General features: G+C 39.6%; 1 protein-coding gene across 10 annotated transcripts in view; it reads left to right on the plus strand.

The window, feature by feature from the left end:
- The window catches only part of LOC126161867 (GMP synthase [glutamine-hydrolyzing]), a 151,401-nt gene extending 137,711 nt beyond the window's left edge, over positions 1 to 13,690 (plus strand). For all 10 annotated transcript variants that reach the window (XM_049917991.1, XM_049917990.1, XM_049917992.1 and 7 more), the window contains 3 exons: positions 5,057 to 5,287; positions 7,537 to 7,725; positions 13,162 to 13,690. In XM_049917991.1, the coding sequence (XP_049773948.1) occupies positions 5,057 to 5,287; positions 7,537 to 7,725; positions 13,162 to 13,263 (522 nt within the window). In that variant the 3' untranslated portion in view covers positions 13,264 to 13,690. The remainder of the gene's footprint in view (positions 1 to 5,056; positions 5,288 to 7,536; positions 7,726 to 13,161) is intronic.
- The last annotated feature ends 6,009 nt before the right edge of the window (positions 13,691 to 19,699 follow it).

Genomic DNA, 19,699 nt, shown 5'->3' on the forward strand with positions numbered 1-19,699 from the left:
CAAGGCCATCTAACCTAAAAAACTGCCCAGCCCACGCCACACAACCCCTGATACCCGTGTAGCCGCTTGTTGTGTGTAGTGGACTCCTGACCTATCCAGCGGAACTCGAAACCCCACCACCCTATGGCGCAAGTCGAGGAATCTGCAGCTCACACGGTCGCAGAACCGTCTCAGCCTCTGATTCAGACCCTCCACTCGGCTCTGTACCAAAGGTCCACAGTCAGTCCTGTCGACGATGCTGCAGATGGTGAGCTCTGCTTTCATCCCACTAGCGAGACTGGCAGTTTTCACCAAATCAGATAGCCGCCGGAAGCCAGAGAGGATTTCCTCCGATCCATAGCGACACACATCATTGGTGCCGACATGAGTGACCACCTGCAGATGGGTGCACCCTGTACCCTTCATGGCATCCGGAAGGACCCTTTCCACATCTGGAATGACTCCCCCCGGTATGCACACGGAGTGCACCTTGGTTTTCTTCCCCTCTCTTGCTGCCATATCCCTAAGGGGCCCCATTACGCGCCTGACGTTGGAGCTCCCAACTACCAGTAAGCCCACCCTCTGCGACTGCCCGGATCTTGCAGACTGAGGGGCAACCCCTGGAACAGGACAAGCAGCCATGTCAGGCCGAAGATCAGTATCAGCCTGAGACAGAGCCTGAAACTGGTTCGTCAGACAAACTGGAGAGGCCTTCCGTTCAGCCCTCCGGAATGTCTTTCGCCATCTGCCACACCTCGAGACGACCTCCCACTCTACCACAGGTGAGGGATCAGCCTCAATGCGGGCAGTATCCCGGGTAACCACAGTCGTAGTTTGATCGGGGGATGCGTGGGACGAGCTGGCCGTCCCCGACAAACCCCCATCCGGACCCCTACAGTGATGCCCATTGGCAACAGCCTCAAGCTGTGTGACCGAAGCCAACACTGCCTGAAGCTGGGAGCGAAGGGATGCCAACTCAGCCTGCATCCGAACACAGCAGTTGCAGTCCCTATCCATGCTAAAAACTGTTGTGCAAAGAACGTCTGAACTAATCTACAGAGAGCGCAAACAAATCTACACAAAATTGAAACGGTTATTAAAATACAAGGTTGCCTAGTAAAAGCAGTAATGCTGCTACTTGCGCACTGCTGACACACTGCTCGGTGGCGGAAGGGGACTACGCGATTTTACACTATTCAGGTACTAAAACGCGATGCTACAACTATCAAATACTACAATACGCCCGAAATTTATGAATTAAACAATGCAAGTACCAAAAACACGCAAAGGAATTAAGAATTAAACTATGTAACAAATGAGTGAACTAGGAGTATATGACTTGCTGCTGCAGCTGCTTATCCAACGGCGGCAGGGAGTAGAATGTTGTTGCACAGTTTGTGAATTTAGAGAAGACAGAGTTAGAAGAGCAATGCATCTGCATTAAATTTTGCATGAAACTCGAGGAAACCTTTTTGTTGTTGTTGTGGTCTTCAGTCCTGAGACTAGTTTGATGCAACTCTCCATGCTTCTCTATCCTGTGCAAGCTTCTTCATCTCCCAGTACTTACTGCAACCTACATCCTTCTGAATCTGCTTAGTGTATTCATCTCTTGGTCTCCCTCTGAGATTTTTACCCTTCACACTGCCCTCCAATGCTAAATTTGTGATCCCTTGATGCCTCAGAACATGTCCTACTAACCGGTCCCTTCTTTTTGTCAAGTTGTGCCACAAACTCCTCTTCTCCCCAATTCTATTCAATACTTCATCATTAGTTATGTGATCTACCCATCTAATCTTCAGCATTCTTCTGTAGCACCACATTTCGCAAGCTTCTATTCTCTTCTTGTCCAAACTATTTATCGTCCATGTTTCACTTAACCTTTACAGACACCAAATGATGCAGGAAGCCTACGGTGATGAGTGCGTAAGCTGTACTCAGTGTTATGAATGGGTCACATGGTTTAAAAATGGGCAGACGTAAGTTAAAGATGATTCTTCTTCAGGATACCCTTCCATGTCTATCGATGGTGCTCATGTCAGGAACATCAACAAAATTGTGCATGCCAGTCAATGACTGACCATCGGAGACATTGCAGAAGAATGGAATATTTCAGTTGGATCATGCCATGAAATCCTGACACAGCATCTTGCATTATCCCACGCCTCATAAGTCAAGATCAGAAAGACATTCGTCTTGCATTCAGTGAAGAGATTTTGGATTGGGCAAAGGAGAATGAGATGTTCTTTAAGAGAACTGTAACTGGTGATGAGACGTGGGTATATGGTTATCATGGTCAAATGTCAAAGCTATGCTGATAGTTTTCTTTGAGTTTGAAGGCTTAGCTCACCATAAATTCATGCCACAGAGGCAAACTGTTAATCAATGGTACTGTCGGGATGTTTGCAATGCCTGCAAAAAAAAAAAAAAAAAAAAAAAATGTGAGAAGGAAACAGCCTGAAATGTGGTGAGAATATTCATGGCTTTTGCACCATGACAACCCACCCGCATATTCGTCCCTGTTAGTGAGTGACTGATGCACAAAAAATGAAATCAATCTGCTGCCTCATGCGCCATATTCCAGATAAGGCCCACAAGGACTTTTTTTTAATTCCAGAATTGGAAACCCCATTGAAAAGATGAAAGTTTGCAACAATAGACGAGATAAAAGAAAAATTCGCAGGTGGCGCTTCGTGCAATCCAGCAAGAGGTGTACCAAGACTGCTTCCAGAAGTTGAAATGGCATTGGAGCAGTGTATTAATTGTGAAGGAGAGTATTTCGAAGGAGACCATGTACAATAAGTGAAAGATAAGTGTAGAAAAATGTTGTGATCAAACTTCCAGAATTTTGTGAACAGACCTCGTATTATTGATGACTAAACTCTCTGTTATGTGTATCTGTTGTGCTTATTAAACTTCTGAAAAAACTCTATGAACTTCTGCACCAACCCAATATTAAGGCATCAGGAGTTAACCACTATGTTACTATAGAGAACTGTAAAGGGTAAAAATGGTAATGGAAGCCAACAATTGGAATACATTCAGCAAATAATTGAGGATGTACAGTACAAGTGCTACTCTGAGACGAATAGGTTGGCGCAGGAGAATAATTTGTGTTGGGCTGCATCAAACCAATGAGAAGACTAATTGGGTGGGGGACTATGGCCCCTTTTAAATACTTTGAGCCTGGAAATGTATTGCCGCAGACATTGCTGGGCAATATTGGCTGTTAATCCATGTGGCTGCAATGCTTCTATCTGCAGTGTTGCCAGAAAACATTGTGATATATTGTCGGCAGTATGCAATATCACCTTTGCCAAAAGAGTTGCCAGTTAAATTGTTGTAAAACAACAACAACAACAGCAACAGCAACAAAAGTGCAGTTGTCCTATCAAAGGCAAATGGCTGTAAATGTCACACTAAGAGCATTTATATCAGGCATAATTTCATCAGGGAAAAATTAATCCAGAAGAAGTAAGTGGAGTAAATTGACTTGTGGAGCTCTTGCAGACGTGATGACAGTCACTGCCAAGAACTAGGCACCGTAAACTAACTCAATTAGGATTACATGGGCGAAGTGTTGAGTGGGGACGCCTGTAGTGAGGGTGTAGGAAATTACGAGTTATAATCTAAACCTATGTTAAAAAGTCATCTGTAACCAATTTTTGTTGAAGGAATAAAAAAATGCCACCTTTGTATAACTTTTTACTATATCATTTCCACCTTGTGTAATGCAAAGTCTATAACCAAAGGATTTGATGTAATTGTGTGACAGACTGTAATTGATATTATGATGCCAGTTGATGTAAAGATCATTTTATCCCATAAAGCTATTGCAACACTGTCATTTGTAAACAAGAATTGACCTCTCTTTAGGTGGTTTGTAGCTGCAGCAGGGTTGAAGGATGGATTTGCATCGCACTACCATAGTAACAATACCATAAAAGCAAATCTCTGCAAGTGCCTTGTCGATAATTCAAATATTTGAAATTATAACTTCAGTAGGAGGAAACAGGCAGCTACGTCAGTTATGGTAGTTGGAGTATTGTATTCAGAAGTGAACTAAAGGTGGAGAGAGAGGAGTGATATGGGGATTATTGAAGGAAGGTGATAATACCTTGTGCGGCCAGTTGCCTTTTTGCATGTTTTTCCGAACATTTAGGTCCTCTTATTTCTGATATATCCACTCTTCTCAGTCTTGTCCTCTATTGAATCAACCTATTTGGTACTCTGACTGTTCGGTCCTTTCGAAGTACAGTCTTTAAACAATTTTCTGAAGACACTACAGTATCCACTGTTGAATGCCAGGCTCTTTAACTGCAGGGGGAAACAGTTGGTAGGAAAATGTGCAGCATTGTGCCATTCAGTGTTTGATCACATGTAAACAATTACATTTATCTCTACCAATCTTATGAGTGTCCTACTTGCTGTGTAATAATGATAAGAACTTTTAATGAGGAAGCAACAATAACTTCAACATTTTGTTATTCAGTGTGTGGCATCTAATACTATTGCCTCAAGAAGAAATGTAAAACAGTAACCATTTTGTTATGCCTTACTCATCACAGCAAACAATAACATGTCTGTGAAACTGTACACCTCAGCCTCATTTGCTAATGCAGATTTTGAGTTCTGAGTTGGGCAACAGGTTAACTCTTGCTTGCAACATACTAAGTTCTGTGGCAGCACATTTGGGATAAATTTCATCAGCCCTCTTATGTTGGAGGATAGCTCTCATCTAATATCTGCCTTGAATTGACAATGTCTCCTCATTCTTTCATTTTCTGTGTGTTAAAATATCATGGAGAACAGCTTTGTAACTGTGTTGTGCTCTGGTTCTTTTTGTGCCTATAAATAGTTGTTGCAAATTGCAAGAACTGCAATTTGTAAGTAGTAGTCTTGTCACTGTCGTCCAACAGAAGTTGGAGAGATAGTTAAGCCTGTTATAATAGCGTGTGCGATATAATTTGTCAAACAGACAAGGATTTAATCATTCATTATGATCTCATTGTATTTTAACAAAATACATTAATTAGTAAAAAAATATTTTATTTTGTGTTTCTTTTTTCTTTTTTTCCAGGGAGACTGTCGTAGCTATAGCTATGTTGTTGGACTCTCTAGTGAGAAAGAGCCAGATTGGGATGATTTACTATTTCTTGCAAGACTTATTCCTAGAGTGTGTCATAATGTAAATAGAGTTTGTTACATATTTAGCGGCTTAGTGCGTGATCAAGTACTTGATATAACGCCAACTTTCCTTACGTCAAATGTACTGAGTACATTACGTCAGGCAGATTATGTGGCACACCAGGTATGTAAATGTATATTTACTTTTTCATTTTTAAGTAAGTTATATGGGAAGAGATCACAGCCATGAGGTATTTTATGAAAATTTTCATATGGTAATTCCAGATTCCAGTTAATATTAAAACTTAAAACACTCTGTCATGAAATAATGGGGTAGATTTGCATTGGAATTCCTCTTTATTCGAATGAGAAATAAATAAAATTCAGAAAAGAAAACTAAATTTTAATTGAAATCGAAAAGTAATTCATTGTGAAAATGAAATACCAGCAGCAGCAATTCTGATTATTAACATGCAAGGAGCGGTTCACAATTCCTATCACTATTATATAAATTTTCTGTGCCAGATTTCCTCCTTGATCCTTCTTGTGTTTTTTCTCAGTTATGTGTATGCTTTTTTGGTGAGTTCTGCATCCTTGTTTTAATTATGTTTATTTCTTTAGAAAAAAAAACCACATACAGTATACAATGTGATATTTTCATTTGTTAGTCTCACTATGAAAAGTCCTCATATTTAGTCACTTTGCCTGTGAGGTAAGAATTCGTGCCCATTAAATCTTCAGTATGGATTTGAAAGTCATGGACACTTGTTTAGAGGTGTCTGCAGAGAGTTGTAGTTATTTAAGGTACTAAATGACTTATTTTGATTGTTCTAAATAATGTGCATGTTGAGGTGCTCTTTATGGTTCCATTTGCATAAAGAAGTGAAAGAAAGGAAGAAGGAAGGAAGATCGGGGTTCAGAGTCCTGTCAACAGGTTCGATAAACCTAAGGTTCCCAAACTTCAGGAACTGGTCAATGCTGCCAATTGTCTTGAGATACACCAGTGACCACCTGTGATGGTGGAATTTTGTCTGCTTCAGAAAGATCATCTTGGGTTAGTGGTTGGATTCCAAGAGTGGTACAAACTAACAAACTAATAATTAGAAAACAAGAATAAAAACAAGGAACTCATAATTTCAAGGTGAGCTACATGCTAATAAGATTGATCGTTGGTGAGGCAAAACAGTTGATATTTGGAGTTCAGAGCTCACACGGAGGGATTAATCTCATAAAACGATGACATAATATTTGTACCAGTGTGTTCAAGATGCACTCTTACTCTCGTGATACATCAGTATTAGAGTATTACAACCTCAACAAGAAGGACGGAGGAAGATGACAGTTTACAGCAGACACAAATAGAATGCCTCAGCTGTTTTTCTTATTGTGGATTTGGAAGCAGTTGCTGTGAGAGTATAATATGAATGCATGGTGTCAGTTCTTTCAGACATTTCCAAAGGAACAGACACCACATTGAAACCGCAGTTGTGATACGTATTATGTAAATTGCAGGTGGAGAGGGGGCCGGGGGGGGGGGGGGGGGAGGAAAGGGCAGGAATTACTGCTGTCAGCTGTGTCAGGACTTTATGTGGAATCAGCAGTGACAAGTGAAAATGTTTGCTGAACTGGGAAGCAGGGCAGTTGCAGTAACCACTGCACCATCTGGACACAGAGTTTGTCACAATTGCGTTGACTATCTCGGCATGCCTCCTGGCCTACCCACACTCCCTCAGAGTGCCAGCTATCTGCAGTCCCCTGCTTCCTAGATGCAGTTCTACTTGTTAAGAGTATCGACCAGTCCAAACCATTGTGCATCCTCAGTATTGATAAAGTACTGATGATTTCAGCATTGCTTCAGGGTCATTCTTAGCTATTAGCTATTCCCAGACACCAGGACAGAGTCAAAGATTTGGTGGATCACTATACAGATGTGGTTCTCAGACCTTTGGCCACTTTAAGAACTAAGTGCTGTCTCGGTGGAGTGACAAGTATCATATCTTTAATCAGGGCCAGAAAAGTGCCATTGTGGATGTTCAAATGCAGACCACCCACAGAGACACTCTAGAACAAACACGTCTGCACTCATTTCACTTTAGCTTTCTTATATATGTATTTGTGTGTTCAAATTGTGTGGTCACCTGTTCACGGATTTCTCATTATCTGAACTAATGATGGTAGTATTCAATTTAGTACCAGTGGTGTTAGAACACACATCCCCATTAGTTACTATGTATTATCATGGCTAAAATTTCCTTTAGTAGGTGTGCTACTTCTGCCAAAATATTGTGTTATGATACCATTATATTTTTTCCACAGTTTTTCAGTATTTTGTAATATTGTAATAATATTATACTTGGTTTCTAAAATATGGAAGTATTATCATATGCAAGAACTCGGCATTAACCATTCACTTAAAGTATTCACTGTTTCCAGGTTCTTGCAGCATCAGGGTACACCAATGCCATCAGCCAAATGCCAGTGGTGTTAATACCCATACATTTCGACAGAGACCAAGTATCTCGGATTCCATCATGTCAGCGTTCTGTTGTTCTGAGGCCATTCTGTACCCACGACTTCATGACAGGTGTTCCTGCTATTCCTGGAAGAGATCTACCTCTTGATGTGAGTTAGTGCTGAAATCACGTTGAGATACTTTTAGATGTGTTGCAATAACTATTTCTATACTGAACAGATAGTCTTCAATGTGTGGAGTTTGTTGTTACTATAGTCAGAGTTTTTACAGTATGTCTGTTTACAATCTTAACAACTACAGTAATTAATGAGTGCTTATAAACTGATAAGCATTGCTCAGTGTGTAAGTGCCAGACTGCAAATCCAATGTTGTTGTTGTTGATGTTGATGTTGGTGTTGGTGGTGGTCATCATCGTCATCTGTCCAAAGACTGGTTTGATGCAGCCCTCAGGGCTACTCAATCCTCTTGGCTCTTCATCTCCAAATAGGTACTGCAACCTTGAACTTGCTTGCTGTATTCATCTCTTTATCCCCCTCAACAATTTTTACCCAACACCCTTCGCTCCAGTACTAAATTGGTGATACCTTGATGGCTCAGATCGAGTCCTGTCAACTTATGATTGAGTCCTGTCAACCTATTACTACTTCTAGTCAAATCATGCTACAAATTTTTGTCCTTCCCAATTCCATTCAGTGCCGCCTCACTAGATACACAATCTACCCATCTAATCTTCAGCATTCTGCTATAGGACCACACTTCAAAAGCTTCTCTACTCATCTTGCCTTATCGACAACATTTCATTTCCATAAAAGGCTATACTCCGTACAGATAACTTAAGAAAAGACTTCCTAACACACAGATTCGTATTCGATGTCAATAAATCTCGTTTTCAGAAACATTTTCTTGCCATTGCCAGTCTGTATTTTAGATTCTCTCTACTTAAGGCATCATAAGTTGTTAAGCTCCCTAAATAGCAAAACTCATTTGCTACTTGTAGTGTCTTGTTTCCTAATCTAATTCCTTCAGCATCACCTTATTTAATTCTACTACATTCCATTACCCCTGTTTTTGCTTCTGTTGATGTTAACCCTATATTGTCGTTTCAAGACACTGTCCATTCCATTCAACTGCTCTTCCAAGCCCTTTGCTGTCTCTGCCATAATTGGCAAACCTCGAAGTTATAATTTCTTCTCACTGGACTTTTCACAAAAATTTTCTTTGGTTTCCCTTCCTCCTTCCTCAGTGTACTGATTGAATAGCATTGGGGATAGGTTACAGCCCTGTCTCACTCCCTTCTCAACCACTGCTTCCCTTTCATGCCACTCAAATTTTTACAGCTGCCGTCCGGTTTGTGTACAATTTGTAAATAGCCTTTCGCTCTATGTGTTTTACTGCTGCTATCTTCAGAATTCCAAATAATGTATTCCAGTCAACGTTGTTATAAGATTTCTGTAAGTCTACAAATGCTAGAAATGTAGGTGTGCCTCTCCTTAATCTATCTTCTAAGATATTTCATGGTGTCAGTATTGCATCATGTGTTCTACATTTCTGCGAACCCAAATTATCTTATCTGAAGTCATCTTATAGTAGATTTTCCATTCTGTTGTTCCATGACTTATTAAACTTATAGTCCATAATATTCTTCATCTACATCTATATGGTTACTCTGCAATTCACACTTAAGTGCCTGGCAGAGGGTTCATCGAACCATTTTCATACTACTTCTCTACCGTTCCACTCTCGAATGGCGTGTGGGAAAAAGGAACACCTAAATCTTTCCGTTCAAGCTCTGATTTCTCTTATTTTATTATGATGATCATTTCTCCCTACATAGGTGGTGCCAACAAAATATTTTCGCATTCAGAAGAGGAAGTTTGTGATTGAAATTTCATAAATAGATCTCGCCGGAAAGAAAACCGCCTTTGTTTCAGTGACTGCTACCCAAACTCGTATATCATATCAGTGACACTCTCACTCCTATTGTGCAGTACCACAAAACAAGCTGCCTTTCTTTGCACTTTTTCGATGTCCTCTGTCAATCCTATCTGGTAAGGATCCCACAATGCGCAGCAACATTCCAGCAGAGGACGGACAAGTGTAATGTAGGCTGTCTCTTTAGTGGATTTGTCACATCTTCTAAGTGTTCTTCCACCAAAGCGCAGCCTTTGTTTCGCCTTCTCCGCAATATTACCTATGTGGTCTTTCCAATTTAAGTTGCTCATAATTGTAATTCCTAGGTATTTAGTTGAATTGACAGCCCTTAGATTTTGCGATTTATCGTATACCCAACACTTATCGGATTTCTTTTAGTACCCATGTGGATGACCTCGCACTTTTCTTTGTTTTGTGCCAATTGCCACTTTTCGCACCATACAGAAATTCTCTCTAGATAATTTTGTAATTGGAATTGCATGCATCAGCGCATGCTTTCTTTGAAGTTGGAATTATTGCATTCTTTTGAAGTACGAGAGTATTTTGCCTCTCTCGTAAATCTTGTACACCAGATGCAATAGTTTTGTCATGACTGGCTCTCCCAAGGACGTCAGCAGTTCTGACAGAATGTGCTGTACTCCAGGATCCTTATTTCAACTTAGGTCTTTCAGTGGTGTGTCAAATTCTTCGTACAGTATCATATACTCTTCCCTTCCTAATCTTGCCTTTAATCTTATTTCCCTTGTATAACCCCTTTATATATTTGGTCCCTTTTTCTGCTTTCCCTTCTTTGCTTACTGATACTCCATCTGAGCTCCTGATATTCACACAGCTGCTTCTCTTTTCTCCAAAAGCATCTTTAATTTTCCTATAGGCAGTCTCTACTTTTCGTCTAGTTTTATATGCTTATGTATCCTTAACACTTCGGAGACCAAGCCCGACCATAGCTGGGGCAGCAACTTTGTGTTAAAAAGACTGTGGCAGTAATTCACCTTGCACTTTTTTCTTGCGAGGACAGTTATACTTTCTTTTAGCATTATTTTCAAATTTGTGATCTATCAGAGAACTAAAGTGGACATGAAAAATGAAAATTGAAGCTAGACTCTTATCTTCAAGATACATCAGTTATATACATTCCAGTAAGGCTGTAAATAACATCATAAATGGCCTGTGTTCTAGGCCCAATATTCTTCTAAGTGGTTGGGTTCCAAAGTGTTTAATTTGTCCACTAGTCATTCCTGTTTAGTCATTTTGCACTTTCTGTCTAGTCTCATTTTTTAGAAATTAGTACAAACTTTTCACCTGCTTCATTAGCTGCATTTTTTATTTTCTACATTCATCTATTAAATTCACTATCTCCCGTGATATCCAAGGATTTCTCCTATGCTTTGTCTTTCATGTATTCAGTCCACTGCTGCTTTCACTATTTCATCTCTCAAAGCTACTCATTAGTCTCCTACTGTATTCCTTTCCCTTGTTGTTGTCAGTTGTTACCTAATGTTCCCTCTGAAACTCTCAAATACCTTCAACTTAAATAAGTCCCATGTCCTTAATTTCCTACTTTTTTGTACTTTCATCAGTTTTAATCTACAGTTCATAAACAACCAACTTTGGTCAGACTCCACATCTGCCCATGGAAATGTCTTAGAGTGAAAATCTGGTTCCAAAATCTGTCTTAACCATTATACAGAGTTGTTAGAAATAGCATGAAAAGATTGTAAGGGTGTTGCAGGTAAGGTTGTGCTGAGAAATAATTGTTAAAATTAAAAAAAACTGATGTGTTGTGCCATTTCAGTCATTTAGCATTGAAGATAACCAATCAGATTGTTGCGTTTGCCCATTCAAGCAGCCTATCAGAGGTGATGTCCCCGAATGTGCTCTTCCCTGGGTTTCCTCAATCAGAACAAACATAGCTTTTGCTCACGTAGCTTAAATTTATCTCTTCCAAAAAAGGCACAATTTAACTGGTAATGAGCATTTCAGTAAGTGGTAACCCATGGACCCACAGACGTCTGTGCATTACCACCATTACCACTGTGCAAGTGCTTGAATTTGTATGTGCAACGATGTGATTGGCAAACTTTGAAGCCAAATAACTTGGAAACAGTGCAGCATATCGAATCATTTTCTTAACAATTATTTCTCAGCACAACCTTCTCTTCAGCACTCTTACCAGCTTTTCACTGTTTCTCACCACCCTGTGTAATCAATTCGAAATCTTCCGGTGTCTCCAGGTCTTGTCCACATACACAGCCTTCTTTCACGATTCATTAAGAAAGTATTAATGATGATTAAATTATGCTCTGTGCAAAATGCTAGCTGGTGGCTTTCTCTTTCATTCCTTTCTCCCAGTCCAAATTCACCTAATTTTCCTTCTCCTACTATTGAATTCAAGCTCCCAAAACAATTAAATTTTTGTCTTCCCTAACTGTCTGAATACCTTCTTTCATCTTGTCCTAAAATTCATCTGCAAAGCTAACATAAGAACTTGTACTACTGCGGTGGGTGTTGGCTTTGTGTCTGTCTTGGCTATGGCAGAGGGTTCACTAGGCTGTTTATAATGGCTTACCTGCATTAGTATTTTCTTATTCGTTATTAGACCAACTCCCGGGTTACCTCATTTGATTTTGTGTTTATAACACTGTACTTATTGGAGCAGAAGTCCCGTTCCTCGAGCTGTCGAACTTTGCCAATACCCACTATATCTAACTTCAACCTATGTGTTTCACTTTTTAAATTTTCTAACCTAGCTGCTCAATTAAGGGGTCTAACATTCCATGTTACAACCTGTAGAATTTCCATCTTGCTTCTCTTGATGGTGACACCCTCGTGAGTAGTTCCTGCACTGAGATCAAAATGGGGGGACTATTTTATCTCCGGAATATTTTACCCAAGGAGATGCCATCACCATTTAACCATACAGTAGAGCTACATGTCCTCATGAAAAATTATAGCTGAACTTTCCCCTTTCTTTCAGTTGTCTGCTGTGCAAGCACAGCAAGGTCATTTTGGCTGATGTTACAAGGCAAGATCAGTCAGCCATTCAGACTGTTGCCCTGCAACTACAGAAAAAGCTGTTTCCCTCCTTAGAAACCTCACATTTGTGTGGTCTATGCCATGCCCCTCCATTGTGGTATGGCTATTTTCTGGGAACTTGCCCTTCAGTATATTCTCTCTTCCCGTTACCCACCAGGCCTCAACCTCCGCTAATTTCAAGTTGCCGCCCCTTGTACATCACCTGTCATTCAACAACATCTTTACCTGCGTACTTCCGCCACGACTGACATCTCTGCCCAACCTCTTTGCATTTACACATGTCTGCCTGTGTCTGTATACGCGCGCCAGTGTATACCTGTCCTTTCTTCCCCCTAAGGTAAGTCTTTCTGCTCCCGGGATTGGAATGACTCCTTACCCTCTCCCTTAAAACCCACATCCTTTAGTCTTTCCCTCTTTCCTGATGAAGCAACCTTGGGTTGCGAAAGCTTGAAATTTGTGTGTGTGTTTGTGTATTTTTATTGTGTCTATCTACCAGCACTTTCTCGTTTGGTAAGTCACAGCATCTTTGTTTTTTATATGTATTTTTCCCACGTGGAATGTTTCCCTCTATTAAAATCAATTACTGCATTATAATACCAGTTTTTCTCTCTCTCTAGGTTGTAGCAAGAATGATAACAGAAATTCTTACAGTGCCTGGCATTTCAAGAGTGCTCTACGATTTGACAACGAAACCTCCTGGAACAACTGAATGGGAATGATTTCTGTTACATTGGTTGTGTTTGTGTTGTACCATGGTGCATCATATGCACAGTGTTATTGCAATAACTGTTAACATTTGGAGTCACAAGTGCTTGTAAATATGTGTTCATGTGACAGTTTTTTTTTTTTTTTTTGGTGGATAACAGTGTTCAGACATTTGCTCCCGTATAAATCAGGAAGGAAAAAGTGATCTATGCCATGCACAAGCTATGTACATATTTCAAATAGATAAGCAGAGATAATGATTTCCTGGGCCTGATTGTTGAAGTTGTAATTTTTAAGCGAAACTTAATTGAGATTGTGAATGTGATAGTGTGACTGTTCAGGATATCATTTGTTATAAATAATTATGACTGAAGAATTTTTTATCTGACAGCTTTTATCAGTGTAATACAAAGAAGCATTATAAATTTGTATTGTCTTGTGTTTGCAAGCCTGTTAATTCTTTGGTCCTTAGGTTTTGTTGAGCCATGCATTTCTGCTGACACAAACAGCCTTCGTAATAAGTGCACAGTAGGAATTTTTACATATTCCTAATTTTTTGTAAGTAGTATTAAACCTCTGCCGTCTTCATTAAGGCTACCATTCAGTAGTCCACATTATTAAATACTTCAATAGTAGACAGTTTTATAAAAGGAATTGACAATAGTGTTCCATAAAACAGTTAATTTCTTGAGTAAGCATTTATATTAAGCAGTTGCTGAGCAAGGCAAACATACTGCGAGAATGGAAAGATATGTGCAACTTAGTTTTTTAAGTTGCAAGTGGTAATTGTCACATAAAATGCTGAGGTGGCTAATTGTTAAGTGTGTACTCTTTGTTTTCACAGGTATACTTCCCAAGAGGTGGGTATCTGCCCCATACACCACCTACACCTATTACACCCATGCCTTGACCCTAAAACAAGTAAAGCACCTATATCTTACGCCAAATTTACGGCAACTTTTCAGTGCACAGTGGCACGTAGAGTATGATTTATGTGGATGTAAAACCACAGTATCATATGACATAAAGCTGAGTTGTGTGGAAATGCAAAAAGACACAGCAACAACCTATAGCCAAGGACAAGTTCTGCCCCTAGTTCAGAACAGTCTGCTCAGCACAGGAGACCTCACATATCATGTTCATCTGAACCCTAGCTCCCACGACAGATGCCACTAATGTACACAGGTGATTGTTTCTCTAAAACTTTTACTTCCTGCCCTGTTACCTCAAAGTGTTCACTCCACTGCCTTTGTTTTTTATCTTTTGGCAACATGTTTTCCCAAGTTTATTTCTCTTGCATTTTTCTATTTATTTAATTTTTTCCCCTACCATGCCCTGTTTACTCCTTATTCTAGTAGAGATGGTCTTCAAAGAAGAAATAAATTTGGAATGTGGTTGGCCAAGTGGATTAAGAAACAAGTTGTGGGAAAACAAATTTCCAGGCATGCTGTCAGGGGTGCTACGTGTGTTAACAATGTACTCCTTGCCTGTGTACAGTGGTTATCCATCAGTTCAATGTGTTCTGCATTTGGTCCCGTCTTAGATGTCTGTGACCGTCCCCTCATAGTTTGTTCTCATAGTGACACCTATTGTATGTTTCCATATGTTGTGATAATATGTGTATGTTCTACTCAGATGTTTCTGAGTTGTATACAAATGTTGATCTGCTCCTGCCTCAAGTGTATTGGGAGTCCACTCCCCAGCTGTTGACTGTTCCGTCTGCATCCCTCCACAGTTTTAATCTGCCAGGAAGTTTCATCTTGGTGCACACTCAACTGCAGAGGAAAAATAAAAGGTCATCCCAATCATACTGCTCTTGAGTACTGTCGCTGCTGGTGAGAGATGAGTAGATGGTCCCTTCTGTGTTAATTCCCGTGCTGTTGCACCTGCAACTCTGCTCCCCTAATAGGCTGTGTATAGGATCTATCTCAAACTTGCGGAACTGGTTTCCTGCCTCTATATTAATGACAGTTTCTGCCAGTCTAATCTCAGTAGAAACCTTTATCCCAGAAATATGTGACTTGAGACACAATTATTATTTCACCATACCTCATCTGATGATGTTCACAGCCAAGTTGCTTGTTTGCTATGGCCTGGGGTTACTTGGATGCTCTGCAAATCAGCATTTATCATGGTAAGGCATTCTTTAACTTCCTGCATTCCATTTCTGAGTTCAAGACTTGCACTTCAACATCTGTAACACTTATACCAGAAAATTGTTTAATTAGATAATTTCTTTAGACACTCCTGGGAGTACTATAGCCCATCAAACAACCTCTCATGCACCAACTTCCAAGGGTACATTCATTTTGACAGCTATCACTCATTCCACGCCCAAAGGATCCACTCCTCCTGCGAGCACCACAATTGCAATGGGAAGCAAGAGTTATTCAGAAGAGCATTCTTCACATCATACCTTCTCTTGACACTAAAAGACTTGTTGAAAATGTAAACAAATGCAGTACTATCAGTACAAGCCTTACATCTCATTCTGCATGGAGACGTAGTATATCTTAGCCCCTAGCTGTATATATAAATAAAATAGAAAAAAAAAATTCCACATGGGAAAAATATATTAAAAACAAAGATTCCATGACTTACCAAACGGGAAAGCGCTGGTAGACAGGCACAATAAAAAAAACCACACAAACACACACACAAAATTTCAAGCTTTCGCAACCCACGGTTGCTTCGTCAGGAAAGAGGGAAGGAGAGGGAAAGATGAAAGGATGTGGGTTTTAAGGGAGAGGGTAAGGAGTCATTCCAATCCCGGGAGTGGAAAGACTTACCTTAGTAGGAAAAGAGGACGGGTATACACTCGCGCGCGCACACACACACACACACACACACACACACACACACACACACACACACACACATATATCCATCCACACATATGGGTATTGTAAAGGCAAATGCCTTTACAAATGTCTGCTTGTGTCTGTGTATGTGCGGATGGATATGTGTGTGTGCGAGTGTATACCCGTCCTTTTTTCCCCCCTAAGGTAAGTCTTTCCGCTCCTGGGATTGGAATGACTCCTTACCCTCTCCCTTAAAACCCACATCCTTTCATCTTTCCCTCTCCTTCCCTCTTTCCTGATGAGGCAACAGTTTGTTGCGTAAGCTTGAATTTTGTGTGTATGTTTGTGTTCGTTTGTGTGTCTGTCGACCTGCCAGCACTTTCATTTGGTAAGTCACATCATCTTTGTTTTTAGGTATATATATATATATATATATACTTACCAAACGGAAAATATGTCTGCTTGTGTCTGTATATGTGTGGATGGATATGTGTGTGTGTGCGAGTGTATACCCATCCTTTTTTCCCCATAAGGTAAGTCTTTCCGCTCCCGGGACTGGAATGACTCCTTACCCTCTCCCTTAAAACCCACATCCTTTCGTCTTTCCCTCTCCTTCCCTCTTTCCTGATGAGGCAACAGTTTGTTGCGTAAGCTTGAATTTTGTGTGTATGTTTGTGTTCGTTTGTGTGTCTGTCGACCTGCCAGCACTTTCATTTGGTAAGTCACATCATCTTTGTTTTTAGGTATATTTTTCCTTCATGGAATGTTTCCTTCTATTATAACCATATATATATATATATATATATATATATATATATATATATATATATATATATATATATATATATATAAAAAGAAAGATGATGAGACTTACCCAACAAAAGCGCTGGCAGGTCGATAGACACACAAATAAACACAAACATACACACAAAACTCTAGCTTTCGCAACCAATGGTTGCCTCGTCAGGAAAGAGGGAAGGAGAGGGAAAGACAAAAGGATTTGGGTTTTAAGGGAGAGGGTAAGGAGTCATTCCAATCCCGGGAGCGGAAAGACTTACCTTAGGGGGAAAAAAGGACAGGTATACACTCGCGCACACACACACATATCCATCCTCATATACACAGACACAAGCAGACATATATGTGTGTGTGTGCGAGTGTATACCTGTCCTTTTTTCCCCCTAAGGTAAGTCTTTCCGCTCCCGGGATTGGAATGACTCCTTACCCTCTCCCTTAAAACCCAAATCCTTTTGTCTTTCCCTCTCCTTCCCTCTTTCCTGACGAGGCAACCATTGGTTGCGAAAGCTAGAGTTTTGTGTGTATGTTTGTGTTTATTTGTGTGTCTATCGACCTGCCAGCGCTTTTGTTGGGTAAGTCTCATCATCTTTCTTTTTAAATATTTTTCCCACGTGGAATGTTTCCCTCTATTATATTCATATGTATATATATATATATATATATATATATATAATATGAATATAATAGAGGGAAACATTCCACGTGGGAAAAATATATTTAAAAAGAAAGATGATGAGACTTACCAAACAAAAGCGCTGGCAGGTCGATAGACACACAAACAAACACAAACATACACACAAAATCTAGCTTTCGCAACCAATGGTTGCCTCGTCAGGAAAGAGGGAAGGAGAGGGAAAGACAAAAGGATTTGGGTTTTAAGGGAGAGGGTAAGGAGTCATCCCAATCCCGGGAGCGGAAAGACTTACCTTAGGGGGAAAAAAGGAAAAAAGGAGGAAAAAAGGACAGGTATACACTCGCACACACACACATATCCATCCTCCTTTCCAATGCATTTTCACAGTCTGAATCCCACCAAGGGTGTTTGAATATCTTATATATATATATATATATATATATATATATATATATATATATATATATATATATAAGATATTCAAACACCCTTGGTGGGATTCAGACTGTGAAAATGCATTGGAAAGGAGAAAAAAGGCATTTCAAGAATATAACAGTAAAAAATCACAAGAAAGTCTACAGTTATTTAACGAGGTTAGAAAACAGGTTTCAAAATCTATTAGGCAAGCAAAAAGGAAGTACACAAAGGCACAACTGGATGCCATAGAAGAAAATTTCCAAAACTATAATACAAGAGACTTCTACAGAACTTTCGCAGATAAAATACGAGGATATATCCCTCAAAATTTATGTTTCAGAAAACCAGATGGTAAATTAGCCCTAACAAACCAGGAAAACTGTCAAGTATTGGCTCAATATTTTTCTAACCTACTAAATTGCCCAGAACCTAGTTTAAGGTTTCCCAAAGAAATCAGTGCCAACGCTCAACCGGATTCATTACCACCAACACAGGAAGAAATCAAATGTCACATTAAAAACTTAAAAAATAATAGAACATCTGGCGAAGATGGCATTGTTGCAGAGCTATTAAAAAACCTAGGACCAAAGACGTTGCAAGAGCTCACAAAAATAATAACAAAAATATGGGAAACAGAAAAATTACCAGAGGATTGGAAATGTGCCCTTATTCACCCGTTACATAAAAAAGGAGACAGAACAAATGTCAATAACTACAGGGGAATCTCACTTTTACAAGTCACCTACAAAATTCTCTCAACATGCCTGCTGAAAAGAACACAAGAGCAGCTGGAACGCCAAATTGGTGATTATCAAGCAGGCTTCCGCCCCGGTCGCTCATGCATAGAACAAATATTTAATTTAAAGACAATATTAAAACACAAAGCAATTAGAAATGCCCCCATAATTTGTACATTTGTAGATTTTAAGAAAGCCTATGACTCAATAGACCGGCAATCTTTGTTTAACATTTTAGAGGAACTTGGACTTGACTCCAAAACACTAAGGCTTATCAAAGAATCACTGACAGACACTGTATCTAAAGTTAAATTCAGGGGAGAAATCTCTGAACCTTTTCTCATAAAAACTGGAGTACGTCAAGGTGACGGGCTATCTCCACTTCTGTTTAATATAGTCCTGGATAAAGTCATTAAGGAATGGGAAAAAGAATTAAAAAATCAATCCTACTGGAAACCAATCCATCTTGGTAGAACCAAAGACAACGTGGAGATATCTTGTTTAGCATTCGCGGACGACTTGGCCATACTTGCAGATGATGAAGAAATCGCCACCAAACAAATAGAGATCCTTAAGGAATGCGCGGATAAAGTAGGTTTACAAATTTCGTTTCAAAAGACAGAATTTTTCTGTACAAAATTCCATATACACAGTTTGAACACAAAATATGGAAAAATAAATAGAGTAAAACATTTTAAATACCTAGGTGAAATTTTGGAGCCAACCGGAGGAGAGAAAGTTGCACAGAAGATCAGACAACAGAAAATGAAGAGAGCATATGGTATGACACATGAAATATACAATAAAAAATGCATCTCCTCGAACACAAAAATCAGACACTACTGCGCAGTAATTAAGCCAGCAGCACTATATGCTAGTGAAACGCTCACACTCCACACAAAATGTGATTTAGAAAAAATACTAAAAGAAGAACGCAAAATTATGAGAAAGATTTTAGGTCCAAAATTAACAGAAGAAGGATATCGGATACAATCAAGAAGAACCACAGAAACTATATCAAACCTGGCAGCAGACATAAGAAGGCGAAGATTAAAATTTTATG

This window comes from Schistocerca cancellata, chromosome 2 (assembly GCF_023864275.1).
Source record: "Schistocerca cancellata isolate TAMUIC-IGC-003103 chromosome 2, iqSchCanc2.1, whole genome shotgun sequence".
Taxonomy (NCBI): Eukaryota; Metazoa; Arthropoda; class Insecta; order Orthoptera; family Acrididae; genus Schistocerca; species Schistocerca cancellata.